Raw genomic sequence first — 20,194 nt, 5'->3', positions numbered from 1 at the left:
CAGGAGTGAGAATATGTGAGAGGAACAGCCCTGCAGACACCCGAGGTCAGTGCAGGAGGGGGAAGAGGTGCTCCAGGTGCCAGGGCAGAGACACCCCTGCAGCCTGTGGTGAAGGCCATGGTGAGGCATTATTCTACCCTGTTTCATTAGCAATAAATTAAATCACACTTCCCCATGTCAAGTCTGTTTCACCTGTGACAGTAATTCGTGAGTGAGCTCCCTGTCTTTATCTCCACTCTTGAACTTTTCGTTGTATTTTCTCTCTCTGTCCTGCTAAGATGGGGCAGTGAGAGAGTAGCTTGTGAGCACCTTGTGGCCAGCCAAGGTGAACCCAAGGCAGGGAAAAACCACAGTAGCTCTTCTGTTTGGACAAACATGGCAGGAAAAACGTTTTTTAGGCGTAGGAAATAAACTATAACAGAACATGCTGGCTGTGTAAAGCACTGACTGAATCATTAAAGGTGTGTCTTTTGAAGTGGATGGGAAGGCAGCAAGGCCTAAAACACAAATCAGTCATAAGCAGATTTATTTTTAGGTTGTATTAATGGAATTATAGTTTTGTCTTCCTGAATAACCAGCTTGCCAAGAGTCAATGCCATTTTAAACTACTTAGTGAAAGCATTTGTATACTTTTGATCTGCTTTCTAAGCATGGCAATGCCCTTAAGCCAATTGCTGGAAATCAGTCAGCATCAATAGGGAACATGTTACTTTTTGGATAAACTTTATTTTCAGAAATTATGAGAGGGGCAGATTGAGGAACCCAGCAAGTTTTCAGATGGCCTTTGATTGGAGGCTCCTGCCCATCAGCAAGCATGTTTGTCTGGATTTTTGTTTTCAGATGTCCTGTTTGAAGTTGTCTCTTCATTAATAATCACCCAAATGAACTACATCAAATGTTTAACAATGAAGGGATCCATTGGAGGTAGGGAAGACATTTCTCCACAGCAGACTGTACTGGATTAGTGTTTGCAGACCATTGCTCCCCTACAAAATGACCTGGACTACTGGAAACAAAGGGTTTCCTGCTTGAAGTAAAATTGAATCATAATCATCATAGAAGGGACTGATGCTTATGATTCACATTTTGAGATGTGTACTATTACATGCCAGTGGTGATTAACTGAGTCATGGTATTAATGATAATAATAATGAATATTGCATAACTGAAATTTCAGGTGACTGTTGGTGTTTTGCTAATGCTGCACCGAACTAGAGGAGGAAAATATTGGGGCATTTAGGGAAAAAGAGAGGTAGCTATATAAAAGAAAATATTTTATTTAAAGAATACCAAAAGTCTCTCGTAAAACTCTTAACAGAAAATTCTAAATTCTTAGAATTTCAGTATGGTTATTTAAAACTACATGATATCTAACGGTTGTACCATGAAATATACATTTATACACCTACTAAGACAAACACAAAGAGCTTTGCAGTCACCTCCTTTGCACCATTTTGATGCTGATATAATGCTGTTCAGGTCAGTGAAATTACCTGGTGAAGCACTAACACAAAAATTATGAAGAACTAGGTCATACAACAGCTAATCTTTCAGGAGAACTTCTATAAAGTGCAAAAAACTCGTATGCATAAGAAAATTAATCCCTCAAAAAAAAATTCTAAAATTACATTTTGCAGAACTGTTTTTCCCAAGAGGCTCAACATGGTGTCAGACAAGCACAAGGGAGATAATGGGAGTTTGTGTTCACAGGGAAGGGAAGAAGCATATTGAGGCTGCTTTTATTTACACCACCCTGTAGCCAAGTTGGAATATTTTAATTTTGAAGTGTTGTAACCACCCTGTTATGTGATCTGAAGTGTTGGTGTGTTGCACTTGCTTTATCCCACATGGTACATTTGGTCAAGAAATAGTTCTTTTCCTAGAGGAAGACATGGCTGATCTGAAAGTTAGTCTGAATTTCATTGGAAAACTCAACAGTTGAATGTAAAACATTAAAAAGTCAACCAGAAAGCCCTGAGTTTACCTAAGTAAAACTACTAAACAAGTGATCCCAGACTGCTGAGGTGAGAACATTTTAATTACAAAGTACTCTGAGAAGAGTAGGGGAATTTTAACCAAACCAAAAATAACCACTACTGAAATTGAGAAAAACAGTTTGTAATAAAATGCTTGTTCTATTTGGAGGAAAAAAATATTAGAATTTTATCTGGAACGTCAACCAAAAAGGAAGAAACTGTCAGATTATCAGGGTCCATTGCATCTGTGCTTTATAAGACAGAAGAGGTCCTGTCCTAAAGCCAGCTGGGGAACACTAAACTGTCCTTGTGAATGGATGTGTGGTCACAATGCTCACACTGATACAATGCACTTATGTTGTGGTAGTAGCAAGTTTGTAAATGAAATTGAAAAAAAACCTGACTTTGTCTTACATTTCTCCTTCAAAATGAAAAAGTATGCAACTGAGCTTTCCTTTCCAGAGGGCCACATAAGGTTTGTGTTCCTGTATGCACCTTGTCTGCCTGGTGCTTTCAGAAGCTCAGCAGAGGGCTCTGTGTTTAGCCTGCAGAGCATCACACAACTTTTTCTCTGGTTCATGATTTAAGCACAAGTGAAATAACTATATTATCTTTTAAGTACTGTTGGCAGAGGAGTCCACTGAAATGAGATTAGTTTATTCTTCAAGGATATAGCTTCAAATTCTCTATATTAGTTATACTCTCTTCTGGAGATTTTCTTAGCAGCTGTAAGAGATTTGGTCTTTTTTCAATAAAAGAAGAAAGGACTATTCCTAAGTGTTTGTAAAGCTGGGTAAAGGAACTTTGGAGTTTAGAAACTCTGCTCCATTGCTGACGTTCAAAAGTAGACTTTGAGGGTGTAACATCCTCTTTGAGTAAATAGTGTCTGCTGCTAGAGTTTATCAGTACAATTAGAGTAATGAAAAGCACAAATGATATTTTTAGAATATTCTGTGTTATTTATAATTAATTAAATAATTATAATTAATAGAAGTCTAAAGGAGAAAAGTAGTCTGGGTAGGAAAGTTTCATTCTGCAGTGTTCATTAAAGCAGATCAGTTACATCTTCTTTCACTGAAAAATTACACTGGAAAAAAGATTTGACTCTACATGTGTCAGCTGCCACTGTTAGGAGGAGCATGATAGAAGTGAGATCATTGTAATTCTGAGCTGTTGAAATAAAGATCAGAAGGTAAAGATATTGACAAATACCTCAAACTGTGCTTATGAAATCATGTGTGATAAATTATAGATACAAGAAAACATTTCAGAAGCACCCAAAAACTTTCTTTGCATTATTGATGTTTATTAGCATGTCGGGCTCAGGCTCAGAAAATTCAACCCAAGAGTTTCTTTGGTTCAGCTGCCTGAGGTCCAACACTAAAAGTAAAATATTCAGCAAACATTTTCTTCCCTCAAATTGCTGACTACAGAGTTATAGCAGGTTTGATTTTGTATTGTGGCTATCTAGAAACATAGATAACAGCACACACAGCACAAAAGTTCACAGATCCCTTCCCTCTGCTCATTTGTATTTTCATCAGACCTCAGTGGATCTAAAATCTTCTCTAACCGAATGTATTGCCTCCAAAATGCTAAAAGAGTTTGTGTTTGAGAGATCAAATTCTTAATAAGTACAAGATTTTTCCATGCATTTGCTAAAAAAAAAAAAATCCCACTATAAGTTCCTCTGACGTCTTATGGCTTGGAGGGGACTCATCTTCCTCCCTTTCCTCCTTTGGACTGATCATTTATCTTATTAGGGAAAAACAGCATATGTGATTATTTCTGGTTGTTATGCAGCAGTGGAAATCATCCAGTTTCTTCCCCCTGGCCTGTGTTCCTGAGGAGCCACCAATTACTGAGTCCAAGTTTTAACCACTCCTCATAAATCACTGCTACTAAAACCATTAAACAATGATGTAATTTCAGTCCAAAGTAGAGCTTTATTGCACTTGATTGTTAATAATTGTATCAAAATGATAATTTTCTCTTAAGTATCTTAATGGCCCTTTTTAATATCTGCATCCAGCTGCACTTTATCACTCAATGGATCTCCTTTGCATGTCTTCAGCTCACATTTTCTGACTCAATGACTCTTGCCCTGCCAGTGAAGGGCCTTGAGAAAAGTGATGTGTCTGTGGGAGTGGGGCTGGATTCTGCTTCACGTTGTGACAGCCCAAGTGCCAGCCCAAAGCTGTCTCTGCAGAATCTGCCTGACTAATGACAATAGAAGGGCCAGAAAAAAGCACAGTTGGGGCTGCCATTGCCAGGCTGGGATGGGAGCCCTGAGGGCAGAAAACTCATCTTTTGGCTGAGCATATTTGACATGAGAGATATTGGGAGAAAATCATCCTGCATTCCCATTACACCTTTACAAAGTTAAACTGTACCTTGATCACCTCTGACTGAATTTCCTTCTCAGGATATTTTTCTCAAAATTATTCTTCCCTTTCTTTGTCAAAGCAGAATGTACTCTTCTCTTGAGTATGCTAACCAAAGATATATCAATTTGTATGGAAACCATGTGTCAAGTTTAAGATATTTCTAATAAGAAAGGAATCTGACTCTTTTTTTAGTATTAAATCTGCTTTATAGTCTCAAATGCTAAACATAAATGTAAAAAGATGCTATAGTACTTGCCAGTGCATATGAGTGTCTGCATATCTCTCTGTGTGTATATATCAATTTATGATTATGAAGGTTTTTTCCTAATTTCATGCATATTTCTAGTTTTTTTTATAATTTATTCTATTTATATGCATTTTTAGTAGAAGAGATTCTAAAGAAATTTAAGAAAAGCATAATGTAAAGTAGAAAAAGATTAAGTTGTTTATACATGTTAGTAATAGGACATTATAAATGGGGTTTATTTTTTTCCCAGCTAGAATTCTAAAGCTGGTTGGTATGAAATCCTCTCTTTTCTTCCATCCACATGATTACTATTCAGTAGCTGGCTGTACATAACTTGATTATATTATGTTCTCAGGGCTGTTGCTGGAGTTGACGGGGACCTTGATTTAGTTCATATGGAAATCCAGGACCCCAGTGGAGGTATGCAAATGAAAATGTTATCAATTGATACACTAGTATATAGTTATTTCTCTTTGGTTTAGAGATATTTTTTGGACTGTTTTTAAAACTAGTCAGAAAAGAAAATGTGCAAGTCAGATTCTTTCTCTGTTTATTTGTAGTCAGCAAAACTGTCCTGTTATATAAAAATATAGTGTAATTTAAAAGCTACTTGTTTTTCACTTTTAAGAGGAATTGATGTCAAGATGCTAAGCTCTGTTGATAATGTCCATTAATAGTGCAATTTATCCTGGCATTTGAACATTGAACAGTTTTTCCTGATTTGCAAATAAAACTGGCAATGCAGTGTTAGTGCTGGGTGTCTGTTAATGTGAATCGTTGCATGTGTCAGGTCTAGTGCAGCAGCCACCCTCTCTCAGAATTTCCTCATGTTACAGTATCCAGGATACTTTGAAACTTCAAAAGGAAAATAAATGGAAAAGCAGATTAGTAGTCAGAATGTGCTTAAAGAGTCACCATGATTCCAAAAGCTTGTACAGTTTCTTGTTACCTATCATACTCTTGAAAGATAATTTAATTCCTTGAATCAGATCATCTTAGTTCCTGTGCAGTTTAAAAGTGAGCCATAAAGAATGCACAGTTTGGCTTGCTCTGTTCCCATAGCTTTTCTTAATTATAGCCCTATTAAAAAATCAAAGTTATCATGTTAAAAGCTGAATGAAAAAAAGTCTAAATCTTTAAGCAGTGAGATTTATGAGACATGGTGACAGCTCCATCAGGTGTTTTCTTTAGAGACAATGTAAGATGATTTTTCAGGGACTGAATGCTAAGGGGATTTTGGTTGGTGGTGGATTTTGGGTGTTTTTTGGGGTTTTTTTTCATTGGTTGGTTTTGGTTTAGGGTGGCTTTTTTGGAGGGGAGTGTGGTTGGTTGGTTGGTTGGTTGGTTGGTTGGTTGGTTGGTTGGTTGGTTGGTTGGTTATTGGGGTTTTTTTGGGTTGGTTGGTTGGTTCTTTTTTGTTTGTTTGTTTGTTTGTTTGTTTCAGTTTTGGTGGGGTTTTGTTTTGGTTTTTTGGTTTGTCTTCTTTTTTTTTTTTTTTTTTTGGTGGGATTCTTAGGTTCTTATTTTACTTTTATTATTTAAGAAATAGCAGAGAAAGAAAAGCTCTCATGAAATATCTCCTGGCTAGATTCTCAACAAACTGACTTTATGCAGTTGGGGTCAATACAAGCATAGCCATTGATTTTAGTGGAGAGAGCATCTTTGCACTACCCATATGACAAAGAACTGTAATTTTTGTGTTGTGAACTGTGAACACCTGCAAGATTTTAGATGGTCCATTGCTGCACCAAATATCCTCATGGGGGTGATTTGGACATAAGCTGGAGAACTTGGATTGACTCTAACTGCCTCTTAAACAGATCCAGATTTTAAAACAAATAATTGTATCCAGTGTGGGATGCATTTCCCCTCACACTGCAAAAGTAGTGAAGGACATGGGGATACATTATTTGCTCTCTCACACTGTACCTGGAGCGTGGGTAGCATTAGGGATCTGGGCACAAGATTGTGTAAATAACATTTTCCTCACTGTGCTTGGGCAAGTCACTCAACTGCTTTGTGCTCAGAAGCTTGTGACAAAGGATGAGCTGTACAAGAGCTTAGGGAAGGTCTTAAAGAGTCCCAAGGAAGGTCTTTAAGTCACAGCTGGTATAAGACAGTGATTGTTGGTTCTGCTGTCTCTGATAAGAGCAGATTGTATCAAAGATGCAGTGGTGCTGTTCTAAGAATCCAGGGAGAGAAGATAGTCCTTGCTACCTGGAGAGGAAGAGAAAGGCCATAGCCTCCTCTGATTATAAATCAGTTTAAGCTTTTGCAGCAAGGTATTAACGCTGAATATAGAAATCCTGCCCCAACAGACCAGTTCCAATAGTGTTCTAATAGTGTGTCTGAACATTCTTACAGAGCTTTGAAAATAGGCTTTAAAATTCTGCACGCTGTCTATTAAATGGAGCCTGATTCTTTTCTCATTCATCACAATTTTATACTGGGCTTGATCTATTGATTTCAGTTATGTTGTGTCAGGCTGCCATATCTCCAAGTGAATAATTCGGCTCTGTGCATAGGTTAAGTGAGAAAAGAGGCTCCTTCTATTATCCCCACCCATGAATGGCTCATTCATCTAACCCCTAATCTCTCTGGACCAGCAAAATTTGGATAATAACAGGCTGCCTCCAGGGAACGATCTGAACTGTAAGCAGTTAATATATTCTCAGTACATTGGAGATTGAAAAAGTCTTATATGGGAGTTTAATATAATAATTCTACAACTAACTCACCTGGCAAAGGCAGCCTTTTTCCTACATGAATAGCATTTAGTACTGCTTGCTTCTTTTTCCCTTGATAGCCCTGTCATATGTTTCTGTCTCTCTTCCCTCAGGTTATCGCTACATCACTTGCCAGATTCAAAATTGTTCTGATAAGACAATGACAGTCCCATTTGCTGGCAGCACTGATCGGGATTCCCTGACTGTGCAGGATGACTACATATTTCTTCAGGTATATATGTATCTCATGTTTCTCTGCCATTTTTGGGAGAGACAGCTCATTTTGGAATTCAAAAATAGAGTTCTAAACAGTGCAGCAACACTGTAAGGAGCAGGGAGGAATTCATGAATGATGATTTATGGTTTTTTACATGGAAAAAAGCATTTCTTTATCAGTCCAAACAAAAAAGAAATTTTAAAAAAAGCATCTTTTGTTTGTGCAACAAGTTGCCCTTTAACTATATGAAAATTTTCTAGTGGATTGTGTTGCTTTTTATAAATACTCTTGTGTGTTAGGTGAAATGCAAACCTTGTGTTCCTGTGATTACAAACTCTTCTAGGTCCTTTCCAGGACAAAATAAAAAAAATTTTCCTTGGGAAGAACATCCAAGGACAACCACTGACAGAGTAGTTGCACAGCTTCTTCACATGGATTCTCCTCTGAAGAGGTTTTGCCAGGAAGGAACTGCTAACATGGCTGTGCTTAGGAAACAAAATGGCCATAGCTGGGGAGCTTGGAGCAAATTAGCATGGAATCATAGGGTGATTTAGTTTGGAAAAGACCCTTCAAATCGAGTCCAGCCACAAATCTAACACTGCCAAGTCCATCACTAATCCGTGTCCCCAAGCGCCACGTCTACAACTCATGGTGGTCCAAATTACATTGGGGTTGTTTCATTCCCAAATTACAAGACCTGCCTGCAGAAATATGGGCTGGAACTTTGTCAGCCATGTGGCACCACTACAGCTCAGGCACACTTGTAAGTATTGTTTGAAGTGCTTGGCACTGGTTGTAGTTTGAATCTCTCAGAGCTGCAAACTTCTCAAGGAACAGTTATGTCCTTTTTGTTTTATTAGATTTTACTAGGGAAGTTGCTTGTGCTTTCCTTAGTGCTCAGCTATCATTTTTCTCTTACTTTGATGAGATTTGTTTGCTGCAAGGCTTGTATATTTACTGACTTTTGCAGGAAAGCTATTTTGTGGAAGTGGATACACCTCCCCACCAGTGCCTCAGTGTGCATCAGATTGGCTCCTTTCCAACTTTCCCCCCTTGAATCTGTTTCTTCCACAGGGACCTGTAAATTAGCAGGGTCACAAAGGATCTTTTCTCCTCTTGTTGGGCATAGTGGTTTCAGGGACCTGCACGGCTTAGAAGAATTAACACTAAAAAAAAAAACAAACCAAAACCAAATAAAAACCCCAACCAACCAACCAAAAAAAAAAACCCCAAAACAAAAAACAAACAAACAGGAAAAAAACCCAACAAAAACCCATGCAACAACCAAAAGGAAAAAAAATATACGACAACAATAACAAAAAAAAACCCCAAAACTAAAACCCAATGGCATTGGGAAAGAACTTTTGGACTTAAGTAGGCTTTTTCAGACAAAATCTAGCACTCATGGCACTCAATTTGCTCAAAGCTGTTATCATCTGTGGCTCCCCCAGATGCAGTCTAAAAATCCATTTCACAGTGTGTAGATGCTGAGAACTTCTTCTCACCATGCAAACTTCCAGACTGCTGTGCTCAGCAAAACACTGACTGCTTCCTTATCAAGCATTTTGCTTTGCTGGATGCCGCGTACAACTGCATCCTGAGCTGTCACTCCCTTTCATGACAGACATGAGCAAAAACAAAATGGAGCTGCAAGGTGGAATTGTACACATAAGTAATAGACAGTTGCTCCTCAATGATGCCTTTGGTAATTTGGTCTCTGTAGATCTGAGACATGTCAGTGCCAATGGATGAGATGTTCATGTGTTCCACATAAAGGGGAAACATCTCTAGTGTTTTTCCTTTGGACTTTCCTGCAGTAAGCCACAGTATGTAATGTATATCTTATTGCTAAATTGGTTTGCAGTTAGCCATGTCTGTACAACTGGAGGATAGAAGGTGGCTCTGGGATCCTGTAGTCACATCTGAAGCACAGCACCCCAGAGGTGTGAGGCAGGACAGCATTTACCTGTTCCACTGAAACCACACATCAGCTGCACATCTGAGAAACAGCATACTTTTGAAACCATATGGAAATTCTTTTATCACTACACTAAAGTACAGTTATATAAGTTATAATCAGACCAAGGACTCCTCATGATATCACAGCAATTCCTGTCAGAAAGAGGATGGGACAGAATCCTCTGTGCAAAAAAGACAGGAGAGTTTGAGACTGTCTCCCTGCTCCTGGCATTGTTCATATTCCCTGAGCAGTGCAGATGTGAATCACAGTGCTGCAGTCTGCAGTGGCCCAAATCTATTTTGGAGATTTTTACCATCTTAGGGGAAGATCTCAGCCACATTTCTTTAGTATGCCTATATCCACAAAGATCAGAAACTTTCTAATACTCATTTTTTTCCCAATTTGCACTGAGAGTCAGACAGTTTCAGAGGTGATTTCAGAGTGAGGATTAAAGTTTCAACGCTATTCTTAAGCACAGACCAGCCTTTAATACCAGTGAGGCTTGACATGATTATGTGCTTCAAGTCCAATTTTCCTCTGCCTTGCATCATCTCCAGTAATTTAAATGAATGGTGTTAAAACATGCATTTTAAAAAAGCCTGTGCACAGATGGGTAAGACTGCCATTTAGCACTAGTTAAGCAAATGATGAGGTTTTTGGTTTGATCCATCATCATTTAACAAATCACATTCCTAAAGGCATCACATTCTTTATACCGCGAAAAAATGCATACAATATTAAATACTTTCTTACCTTTAAAATATTCAGGCATGTGCACCTGCTGTCATATATCAACTTTATTTTTACCAAGCCAAATCTAGTTTTCATGTTTCAGGATAGGCTGTCTTTTGAATCATGTTCCCTTTTTAAACATAAAAATTTAGGAGGAAAATAGTGGGATTGGGGTAGTATTTTAAATGGATTTCCTAGGTCAAAGAAAGAAGATGAGTCTCAATGTGAAAAAAAAGTGAAATATTGCCAAAGACTGAATTTTATTTACTAATATGAATTTTATTCACTAATATCTGGTGGTGCTGAAAGGTTTAGTTGGAATTATGCCAATTTATATATCAGCATGTTGGTGTTACATTTTTGATTAGAAAATCCAGGAGAGGTTGTGAGTTGACAATTTTCACTGATGTTTACTTGGAATATTCCTTTTGGTACTTTGGAACATTGGATTAAAAGTAATGACTACATATTTCAGGTACGGCTTAAATGCAAAACGGTTTTCCATCTCAGGTTCTTTAGATTTAACATAAGCTGTCACAGAGTTCTGTTTCTCCTTCCTGTAGACAACATCAGCAAACAGGACCAAGTATTACGTGTCATACCGTCGAAATGGCTTTGTTCAGATGAAGCTGCCAAAATATGCATTGCCAAAAGTAAGTGTGCATGCTTGTCTTTCTCTTTTTGCATTTGTCATCTTCTCTTTCTACCTAAGCTAGTTTTGTTGTGCTCTTTTTCAAGCCTCATTATTCTGAGATCAAAATTTCTCCTTGTAAGGATTTTTGAATCCTTGTTTTTATTTTGAATACTACTTTTATTTTCATTCCATTAATGTAGTACTTGTAAGCCAAAAAGGGGCATAATGTACAATAGCTTATTTGTCATCAGTTACTGCAACAGTTTTTGTGCTTTGCTTCCATGAGGCAGTGCTATACACCCAATGGCAATGGAACGATACAGAGCAAGTGTTCTTTCAAGAATCAATTACGTTTTAATTCCACATGGTGTTGTCTGGTATAAGAATGAATACTAATAGAAGAGGAATTTGGTACTTGTTGTTTCTCTATTTCATTAAAGAATCCCAGTACTGACTTTGACTGCTCAATGAAATTGCAAGACTTGATGATAAGTTCCTTCAGTCTACCATATCTTCCTGGTGATAGGGTTTCTGTATTTCCATAGCAAATCAGCAATTAAGCACAGAAATTTAAATATGGTCTAACTAAAGCCATTGAATTTTTTGTGCCGCATACAGTATATTTCCTAACTTTGCAGTTGGAAGGCTTCTGCAGTCCTGAAGAAAAATAACGTGGAAGTTTGAAAGATCCAGCTGGATAAAACCCTCAGTAACAAGCTCTGACCTTACAGTTCACCCTGCTCCCAGCAGGAGGCTGATCTGGAGGTCTCATGGGGCTCCTGCTTTTTCATGTGATTCTCTGTGATTCTGCCACTTACTTAGCAGAGAGCTTGTTTTCTTTGCATGCCTTGAATTGTATTAGTTTAATTAATTGCCCATCTAAGGATGGACATTAGAGTACAACATATTTCCTTTTGCTGTTATTGTTATAAAGCAAACATTCTAATATTAGATTTTTTTCATCTTAGATTTTTTTTTTATGCCAGTATAAATGGTGGTCTGAAGTAATTTTAAATTACTTCATATTACCAGAATGTCAGATCAAATCCTCGGGTATTAGTTGAACAAGAATCTGAAACTTGGATATGTTCCTAGTAACACTACAGAAATATCTGTCTCTATCTCTCTATGTCTCTGTCTTGTCAAGAAATGTATAGTCAAAGACAGGTATATAGACCAACAGCAACACAAAGTTATTTCTGTGGTTTTTAGGCCTTCAAGGCAGCCTTTGTGCTTTCTTGGGGGGAATTGTAGTCAGGAAAACAGCAGGACAATATCCAGGTTTTGAAGGTTAAAATATGCCAAACATGGACCCCTCAAGGGACTGCAGCCCATTGAACCCTGCACTGGGACCCAAATAAGCAATTAAGGAGCAAGGCCGGGAAGCAGAGTGTAAACAAGGAGCTCCTGACACATTCATAAAGTGTCAGCCACAATTCCCTGGCATTTCTGTCATACGGAGTCTGGATTGCTTGAAATGGTGCTGCATGCTCAATTCTTTGCCTTGGAAAATATGGCTTTTGTTTATTATTCTTTTTTAGAAGTTAATGGTTTCATTTTGGATAGAGTCTATAGCTACCTAGGAACAGGTTGACTATGTCATTTTGAAGGGGATGTTTTTGTGCTCTTCTTAGTTCAGACAATACCCAACAAGAGGAATAAAGTAAATATTATCTCTTCAGCATTTTGACAATGCTGCCAGGAGACATTTCTTTGGTATCTGCACAAAACAGAGTTGAAAAATTCAGGAAGAGGGCCTGGAAGCCAGAAATACATTTAGAATAGTGGTGAATATGAAAGATTTTAACCTTCTAAGACATTTTCTTTTAAGTGATTTGGTACCTTCACATTAGAACAGAAATTTTACATACTGAAGTAAATATGAATACAGCTCTAAAATTTTTCACAGTGCTATGTTTCAGTGAGAATCATCCAAGTGCAGTAGAATTGGATCATGAAACTTTGCAAAGACACAGGATATCTGCAAAGACATGGGCACATTAAATGTACATCTAGAATATGTGACTTTGAAGCTGCTTCTTTTATGGTGGTTGGAGATAAACAGAATGGAAGAATTTACAAAGGATGTTTTTTAAGATTGATTAAAACCAATAGCTTTTGAAAGATCAGAGTTTCAGAGAGTTTTAAATGTTAAATTTTGCTTAACCAGGAGATGAAGCATGACTATAACAGGCTATATTTCATTTTTCTCGAAAGCATGAAATGAAGTGTCAAAAAAATCTCTTTCCAAGTGGTGTCTGTACAGAATTTTTGAGCAACGATTGTATACAGGGAAGGAAAACTGTAGATAAGTCAGAAGATGCTCTAGACTGGTCAAAGTTGTGTCTAACAACATCAGGAGAGCTGTGCCAAAATGCAACCTGTAGCCTTATGGAACTGGGCTGGGTTCTTCAGATGTAATTCTTGTGCTGCATAGATTCCTTTCGTGATGATTTTGCATATAGAGATAGAATAAGCAGTTTCAGACTGAATAGTTAGAAAATGTTTTTGATGTCTCATTTTCCTTTCAATATAAAAAGGTTGCAAATATGCAAAGAATTTATTCTCTTTTTTAATATTATTTGCATTTGTGTTTTTGTTTGTGTTTGTCCAAATGCATCCCCAAAGAGAAACCTAGAAAAGGGTAGTGTGTCTTTGGACATATCTACAGTCCTCCTTATTTGTGAATGAGAGGCTGCTAAAAGCAGCTTCCAGCCAAGCTTTACCTCTGTTAAATTTCTGGGCTCCAGCTCCACAGTGCCTCTGAGATCACCTTTTTATAACACATCATAGCTCTGTGTGTGTATAGACAGCAAAGGCATTGGGGGCCATCAGAATTCAGATTTTCTTTTTAACCTTTCTTCTGTGCTGTTGAGAGATCTTTTTCTTTTTTTAGCACTGTGTTTGATACTGACATTGCATGGAATCCCACAGCTGTCTCCTGCATTTGACAAGTGCTGGCTGCTGCCAGGAAAGGTGGTGGCAAAGGCTGGTGAGAGACCATATCAAAGGTTGCTTGTATGCTCTCCAAAACAGAAAAGGGATTTTCAAACTACTGTTTTCAAACTGTTGTTTTTATACTGTATTCCGTTTTACCAAGATTGCTTGTTCTGTGCTGCTAAAAATACATCAGAAGTTAGGAACTCAAAGGAAGTGAATTCCAAAATCAAGCCAAGAGCAGCAGGACAGCATTTGTGTGTCAGCTTGGCTGGTTAGGCGTCCCAGGGAGTGTCCAGGGGTGTCCCAGGGGAATCCAGCAATCCCCCTGGGCTGTTTTCAGCCTGGGGCAGAGGTTCAGCTGCCACTGCTGGGAGGGCAAGTCTGCACAGGGGCACAGGCTAAAGCCCCATCCTGACTTGTACAATACACTTGTATTGCACAAGTTCCTGCAGCCCTGATTGCCCTTGCCTTGAGAAGTGCAATTTGAAGAGGGAGAGAGGGAGCAGTATATTGGGTCTGGTCCTTGTTCAGGTATTTGAGTCGTGCTCTGGTGTGGGTAACAAATCATGGCAATTTTACTATTGCAATTTGGAATCATTTAATTATTCTGAGTCCTCTTCCCATCTCTCTTAAATAAATTCCATTGATAATGATCTCCCTTTAAGAACTGATACAAGGCATTAAATGATTCTGCATTCATTCATGCCTCCTACAAAATCTTAATGATGAGAGAGCTCTATTGTTTGTTGTATCCTGCTGCAATTCAGAAAGTTTAGTTCTGAAAAATATATGGTGTGGAAAAATCTTCTTTCATATTTTTCAATCTCTGTATCTGTTTTCTACCTTGTGAAATAGGCAATAATGTAAAATTTTTCAGGTGACCAGGATAAATGGAAGTATAGGGTAAGAGCAAACAAAAACAAAAGAAGAAAAAATCCCATTGCCTTAGAAATAGGTTGAAGTCTGTACTTTATTCATGACATATGAATCTCCTATGCCTTTTATCAGATCCATGTATTCTTTTTGTTTGATTACCACCTAGTCACCTCAAAGCATGCCCACCTCTTCCTGGCTTCAGTCTGGATACTCACCACTGTTTTAACCATAGACTTCTGAAATTGTCTGTATCATTCAATAATAGATCTAAGACAATCCTTCAGTGTGTATATCCATGAACTGCAGAAATGGTAGAAGATTCCTGCAACCCTTTTGTGTGATGTTCTCTAAGGATTTGGCTGCCTGGTGGTTGGATTGCAAACTACTGAGTCTATGACAGCTCATTTGCAAGGCTCTTATTCTCCCAATAATTTTTGTTCTACTTGGGAAGCCCCTTCACCACCTCTGCCACTCACCACTCTGGAAGGCTTTGGCTGAGGTTATTCCCCTGTATCAGGCAGAAGAGCAGTTTTTAGTGGCAGCTTCATTCTTCTGAAAGTCCACTGGAATGGCTGTTGAGCAAAGAAGAAGAGGGAAGGAAGTAGAAGTGCAGGTGGCAGTGGCATTTGCTGTAGGGGAAATATTCCTTTCCCAGGCAGTGTCACCACAGCAGCCAGTGAACCTGAGCTATAGCAGTTGTCTGAGTTGCTGGGTGTACAAATTCATCTGAGGAGGATTCAAAGAACTGTTCCTTTCTTCACTGTGCAACTTATTGATTTCTCTCCATGAACTTTTTCACTCAGCCATGCAAGGAAGATTAGGAGGATTATCTTTGGGATATGTGCCATCCAGTTACCTTGACTGTGCTTGAGAGATTACAGGAGTATAAATGTGGTACATCTGGAGGTCAAGACTGAGACTACAGAGCCTTGAGTCCTCACATCTGTTCCACTGCTGATACATTTACTCCTCACCATTCTCTGTTTAATACATTGCTTATTTCATGTTAACATTTTGCTCAACCACCGCATCTAAAGATTGTAAAGGGGCAGAATTGTGCCATCTGACCAAAAATTGTTAGACTTAAACCCCAAGAATTTTGAATGATACTTTCTATGTTATCAGCACATTGTAGACAAAGGAGCACTGGCGGGCTGTACAATCTTTGTTATCTTTTATAGCCTTCTGTCTTCAGGCTGTAATTGTACTTATTTGTGTCATAGAGTTTCTTATCACAGTTAGTAATATGGTAAGCCATACTGAGCATTTCTTGAATATAAAATTCTGTAAAGTATTTGCAGACTTATAAGCTGGTCAGTTACTGAATGTAGATGGTATGTGTTTGTATACAATTAAAACAACTCGTTCCTCTTCCCTTCTTCCTTAAAACCTCTTTCCTTCTTTCCTGGTATCCACAACGACCCCATATCCCTGCTCTGTTTAATAGCTTTAGGCTTTTTGGATCAACTTTTGATTGGGTGTTCATTCAGCTCAGACCTGACTAAATTAAAAACAGGTAATTAATTATGGAAATACTGTTGGTATGTTGGTATCTCTGTGTTAGAAGTAAAGAAATAATTTTTAAGCAGTGTTTTCAGGAAGAAATATTTGATTGTGTCTGTATACTTGATGGAAGAATTCTTGGGTGCCTGTGCTCCAAGTCATGGCTAAACATGCCCTGTTCTTTCAATGCCTTGTGTACACCCTCAGACTCATTGATTTAACAGACCATGTCTGTTCCATGTGATATGGAGTTTCTTTGAAGTGGCGCTCATCTTTTGGCACAAGTTGGCCTTCTGCAAATGCCTAATTATTTTGGGTATCACTTTGAAACTCTCTTTGTGTTATTTGTTTGTTAATTATGTTCTCTGCTATTGATGTAGTACAAACATAGCAGCTTACAAGTCCCTGAGAGAGCAGGAGTGACATGACCTGTCACTGGATGCCTAACATAATTATGCCAAATTTTTATATGAAGTCTTTGATCAGGATTCATTTAGCATTTTTTGTAGAAAAAGTAATTCTGATTGAACAGATTTCAAGCTGTTCTTAATTCTAATTCCATTCAGTCCTATGGACCTATGAGTAGTTTCACAGATTTTTACTGATAAATATACAGATTTCTGTGCTTAGTGTGGTATAACATGTCCCAGTGAAGAAGGAAGGATGAAGGAAAAATTGTGACAAAGGAATTTACAAAATACAGTGCACAAGAAGCACCTTAGTAAACAAAACAGAGAAATCTCATGGGGGCTTAGAGGTTTAAAAAAAAAAACAAAACAAGAAGTTTTGGCCGATGCAGCTCATAAAACCTCAGAACTGTGCAAAAGCTTACAACCTAAGAAGAGATAGAAGGAGAATACTGGTATTTGGGAATTACAGACTATGGCTGATACCAGCTGACATTGGCAAGCTTTGCAAAAACAGAGAGAAAGAGGAATGTCAATACTTGGGTCAGTAAGAGATAGAGCAGAGGTGGCATGGCAGACTTGAGAGGGCAAAAGTAAAGTAGTAGAGATAAGAGAAGGGATGCCCATGGAGAAATGAACACACCACAGAGGAAACATTGTGGTTGCTATGGCAAGTTGGGGTGAAGGTTCTGCCTTGGGACATCTGGAAGGGCATGGACTCTCATTTCAGCATGGAAGTGAAAGAAAACCTCAAGATCTTAAACACTGAATGCAGCCTGGAGATAACAAAAATCTAAATAAAGACAATAAGGAATGTTCCAAACCCTGAAGATCTCTAACATCAGTAAAGAAGGTCTTTATAAATGAATTTGAATAAATTGTGTGTGAATAGCATAATTACAGAAAAATGTGATGATCAGTGGCGCTTTGAGTAGCTTGCAGAATGTAGAGAGGGAAAGCAGCAGGTCCAGCAAAAGGCAATTGCTGTTGTCCAAGCGTGAAATCATAAAAGAATAAATGCTTTCCTTATAGGATCTGCTGAGGTTACAGCCTAAGGTTGTAACTGTGACCATGAATTAGATAAAGCAGTAAAAACGTGCATTCTCTCCATCAAGACATTTTTTTTCCTCAGACATCCTTTCTAGTTAACTCTTAGGTGACACACAGTAGGTACTGCCTAGCAATATTTGCTGATGTCCCCTCTCCATGTGCTTCTCACCTCTTGAGCAGTGGGGGGTGTCTTGGATGAAGGAATTGAATCCATCCCCTGTATTTGCCAGTTAATTTCTTCTTTTTAAATTCACTTTTCAGTATAGGAATAGTAGAAGAGTGACATGACCATTTGCCTTTGTTTTAACTAGATTTTCAGCAGTTTGTGTCAACTGGGATTTTGAAAGATAAGTTGAAGAATTGGGCATGAAATTTGCAGTTTTCCTCACGTTGTCAATTACTTTTTCCCAGAAGATTGTATCAGAAAGCAGGAAATGCTGCACAGGATTGTTGCAAGGTAGTATAACTGAAGGACTGCTTTGTTTCTTGAGGGAAAAGAAATCATTCTGAAAGGAAAATAGCTGTAAGGCTGAACTGGAAATCTGAAAGCGTAAATTCTGAAAGGAAGGAACAAAGTTCAAGGCAGTGCAAGGGTAATTTCACTTGCTAAGACCAGGATCTGTTAAACTCTTGCCTCAGCAAAGTTGCCAACCAGCAGCCTGAGAGGACAAACATCTTTATTAGAAGCAGCCACTGCCAAGAGGAAAGTGAACACTGATTTGCTGAGTAAACTTTTGCATCCAACCTCTCTTCCCCCATGTGACCCCCACAGTCTGCCCAAAGTTAATCTCCCTGTCCTTGTGCACTGCACATTTTGGCTCTTTGTGTGTTGTTTCTGATGACTCAGCTGCTCCTACCCCAGCCTGGGATGGGAGACCCAGCTGAGCCTGTCCCCAGCTCTTACCTCTGCCACCAAGGGCCACCCAAGCAACCACTGCCACCTCACCAGGGACAGCATGGAGTGGGACAGCACTGGGGCAGGGAAAGTGCCATGTCTACATTCCCTGGAGGTTTGCATTTGTCTGTGGCACTGTATAAATGTTTTATTGTAACAATGTAGTTGTTAATTTTGCAGAAAGCTCCTGGCTTTGTGGATGTTTAAGGGTTTTCTAGAGGTTTTCACATTAAAAAAATTGTTTCTTTATTCTATTTGACTCTGCTTTGCTTCCATCCTTATTTTCAGATAGTCATAGGAACTTTCCATGTGGGCTACCAATCCTCATGTTGCCCTGGTTTAAGGCAGAAGATGAAGCATTCTGTACATTAAAAAGACTTCTAAAAGAACCTGTTGTGATCAGTTGCTGTGTTTTCCTGGCATTTCTGGCAGACTCTCTGCTTTGGAGTAGTTTTTCAAAACCAAAAAAAAAAAAAAAAAAAAAACAACAAAAAAACCTATTCCTAGGATGCTAAACAAAAGAATCTACTTTACTACAAAGTTCAAATGAGAGTCTTTGGAAACAGCATTGAGCTGTCATTGATAGGAAACTTCACTTAGATTCCTTTGTGTTGAGATGTGTCACAAATGCAAAAAATACTTTAAATTTAACTAAACTATTAGTATTTAATAACCTTCCTCTGTTCATATTAAAAATCCTTCCTTTGCATTATTTTACTTCTATACATGTCTTTTTTTAATCTAAGTGTCTTGGTCACTGTGCATATTGCCTACAGTGTGACTGCCATGCTTTGCTGAGTACTCAGTGTTCCTCTGTTACTCATTCTTTCTTCAGTCTTAACTGGATTCTTATGAAACTGGTTTGTCTCCTTGAGTTCTACAAAACAATTTTCTTGATATCTTTTTTTTCTATTTTTAATCCAATTAATCCTAAATTCATATTGTCTTGACATTCTGGTGACTTTATTTAATATTCACTCCATTGCCATAGTACTTTTCCAGTAATAAGGTGACCAGAACTGAATGCAGTATCCCAGTTAAGTTCCAAGGTCATGAAGAGTTTACAAGCTTCCACTCTGTGACTTGATGTCATTTCTTACATAGCCCCAACATCTGCCTTTGTGCTCCCAAACCATGTTGCCAACTCATGTCCCTTTATTCTCTTTCCTAAGCTTAGTTCAGTGTTGCTACTTCCTGATTTATTTCTTCTGTTTGATATTAGTGTTAAATTATTTTCCCCAGCTGTGCATTTTTTTTTTTTTTGTCTGAGACATTTGGAGTGAGGAAGCTGGGAAAACTGAAAGCAAGCTGTAGCAATATCCATGCCTGAAATTCTTGGGAAATGAATGCAGAATGTTGACTCTCCTGTTATTACTGTTGAATATTTAAGTGGTTGTGTAGACATAGATAGACAAATTAATGTCATCTACTATAATGCACATGAGCTGTGTGCATGGTAAGTACTATACCCTATGTGAAATGCTGTACAATGTATCTGATCCTCTTTGTGCTATGCTATTTTTTAACCTAATTTTCATTTCTCTATTACTTGAAGATTATTTTTGTTAATGTTGTTTCATTCTTCCATTGACTCCTATACAGATTTTAGAAAGTCAGTCACTTGGGGTTTTTTTTTCCTTTCCC

At 38.2% G+C, this 20,194-nt stretch overlaps 1 protein-coding gene across 9 annotated transcripts in view; it reads left to right on the top strand.

Moving 5' to 3' along the window:
* SORCS2 (sortilin related VPS10 domain containing receptor 2) overlaps positions 1–20,194 on the top strand; it is a 361,254-nt gene that overhangs the window by 259,772 nt on the left and 81,288 nt on the right. For all 9 annotated transcript variants that reach the window (XM_031060109.1, XM_031060108.1, XM_031060107.1 and 6 more), the window contains exons 5-7: positions 4,966–5,030; positions 7,450–7,568; positions 10,809–10,898. In XM_031060109.1, coding sequence (XP_030915969.1) covers positions 4,966–5,030; positions 7,450–7,568; positions 10,809–10,898 — 274 coding nt within the window. The remainder of the gene's footprint in view (positions 1–4,965; positions 5,031–7,449; positions 7,569–10,808; positions 10,899–20,194) is intronic.

The sequence above is a fragment of the Geospiza fortis genome, unplaced genomic scaffold (assembly GCF_000277835.1).
Source record: "Geospiza fortis unplaced genomic scaffold, GeoFor_1.0 scaffold147, whole genome shotgun sequence".
Lineage (NCBI taxonomy): Eukaryota > Metazoa > Chordata > Aves > Passeriformes > Thraupidae > Geospiza > Geospiza fortis.
Note: the sequence above shows the minus strand (reverse complement) of the source record. Positions and strands in the feature narration are given on the sequence as shown.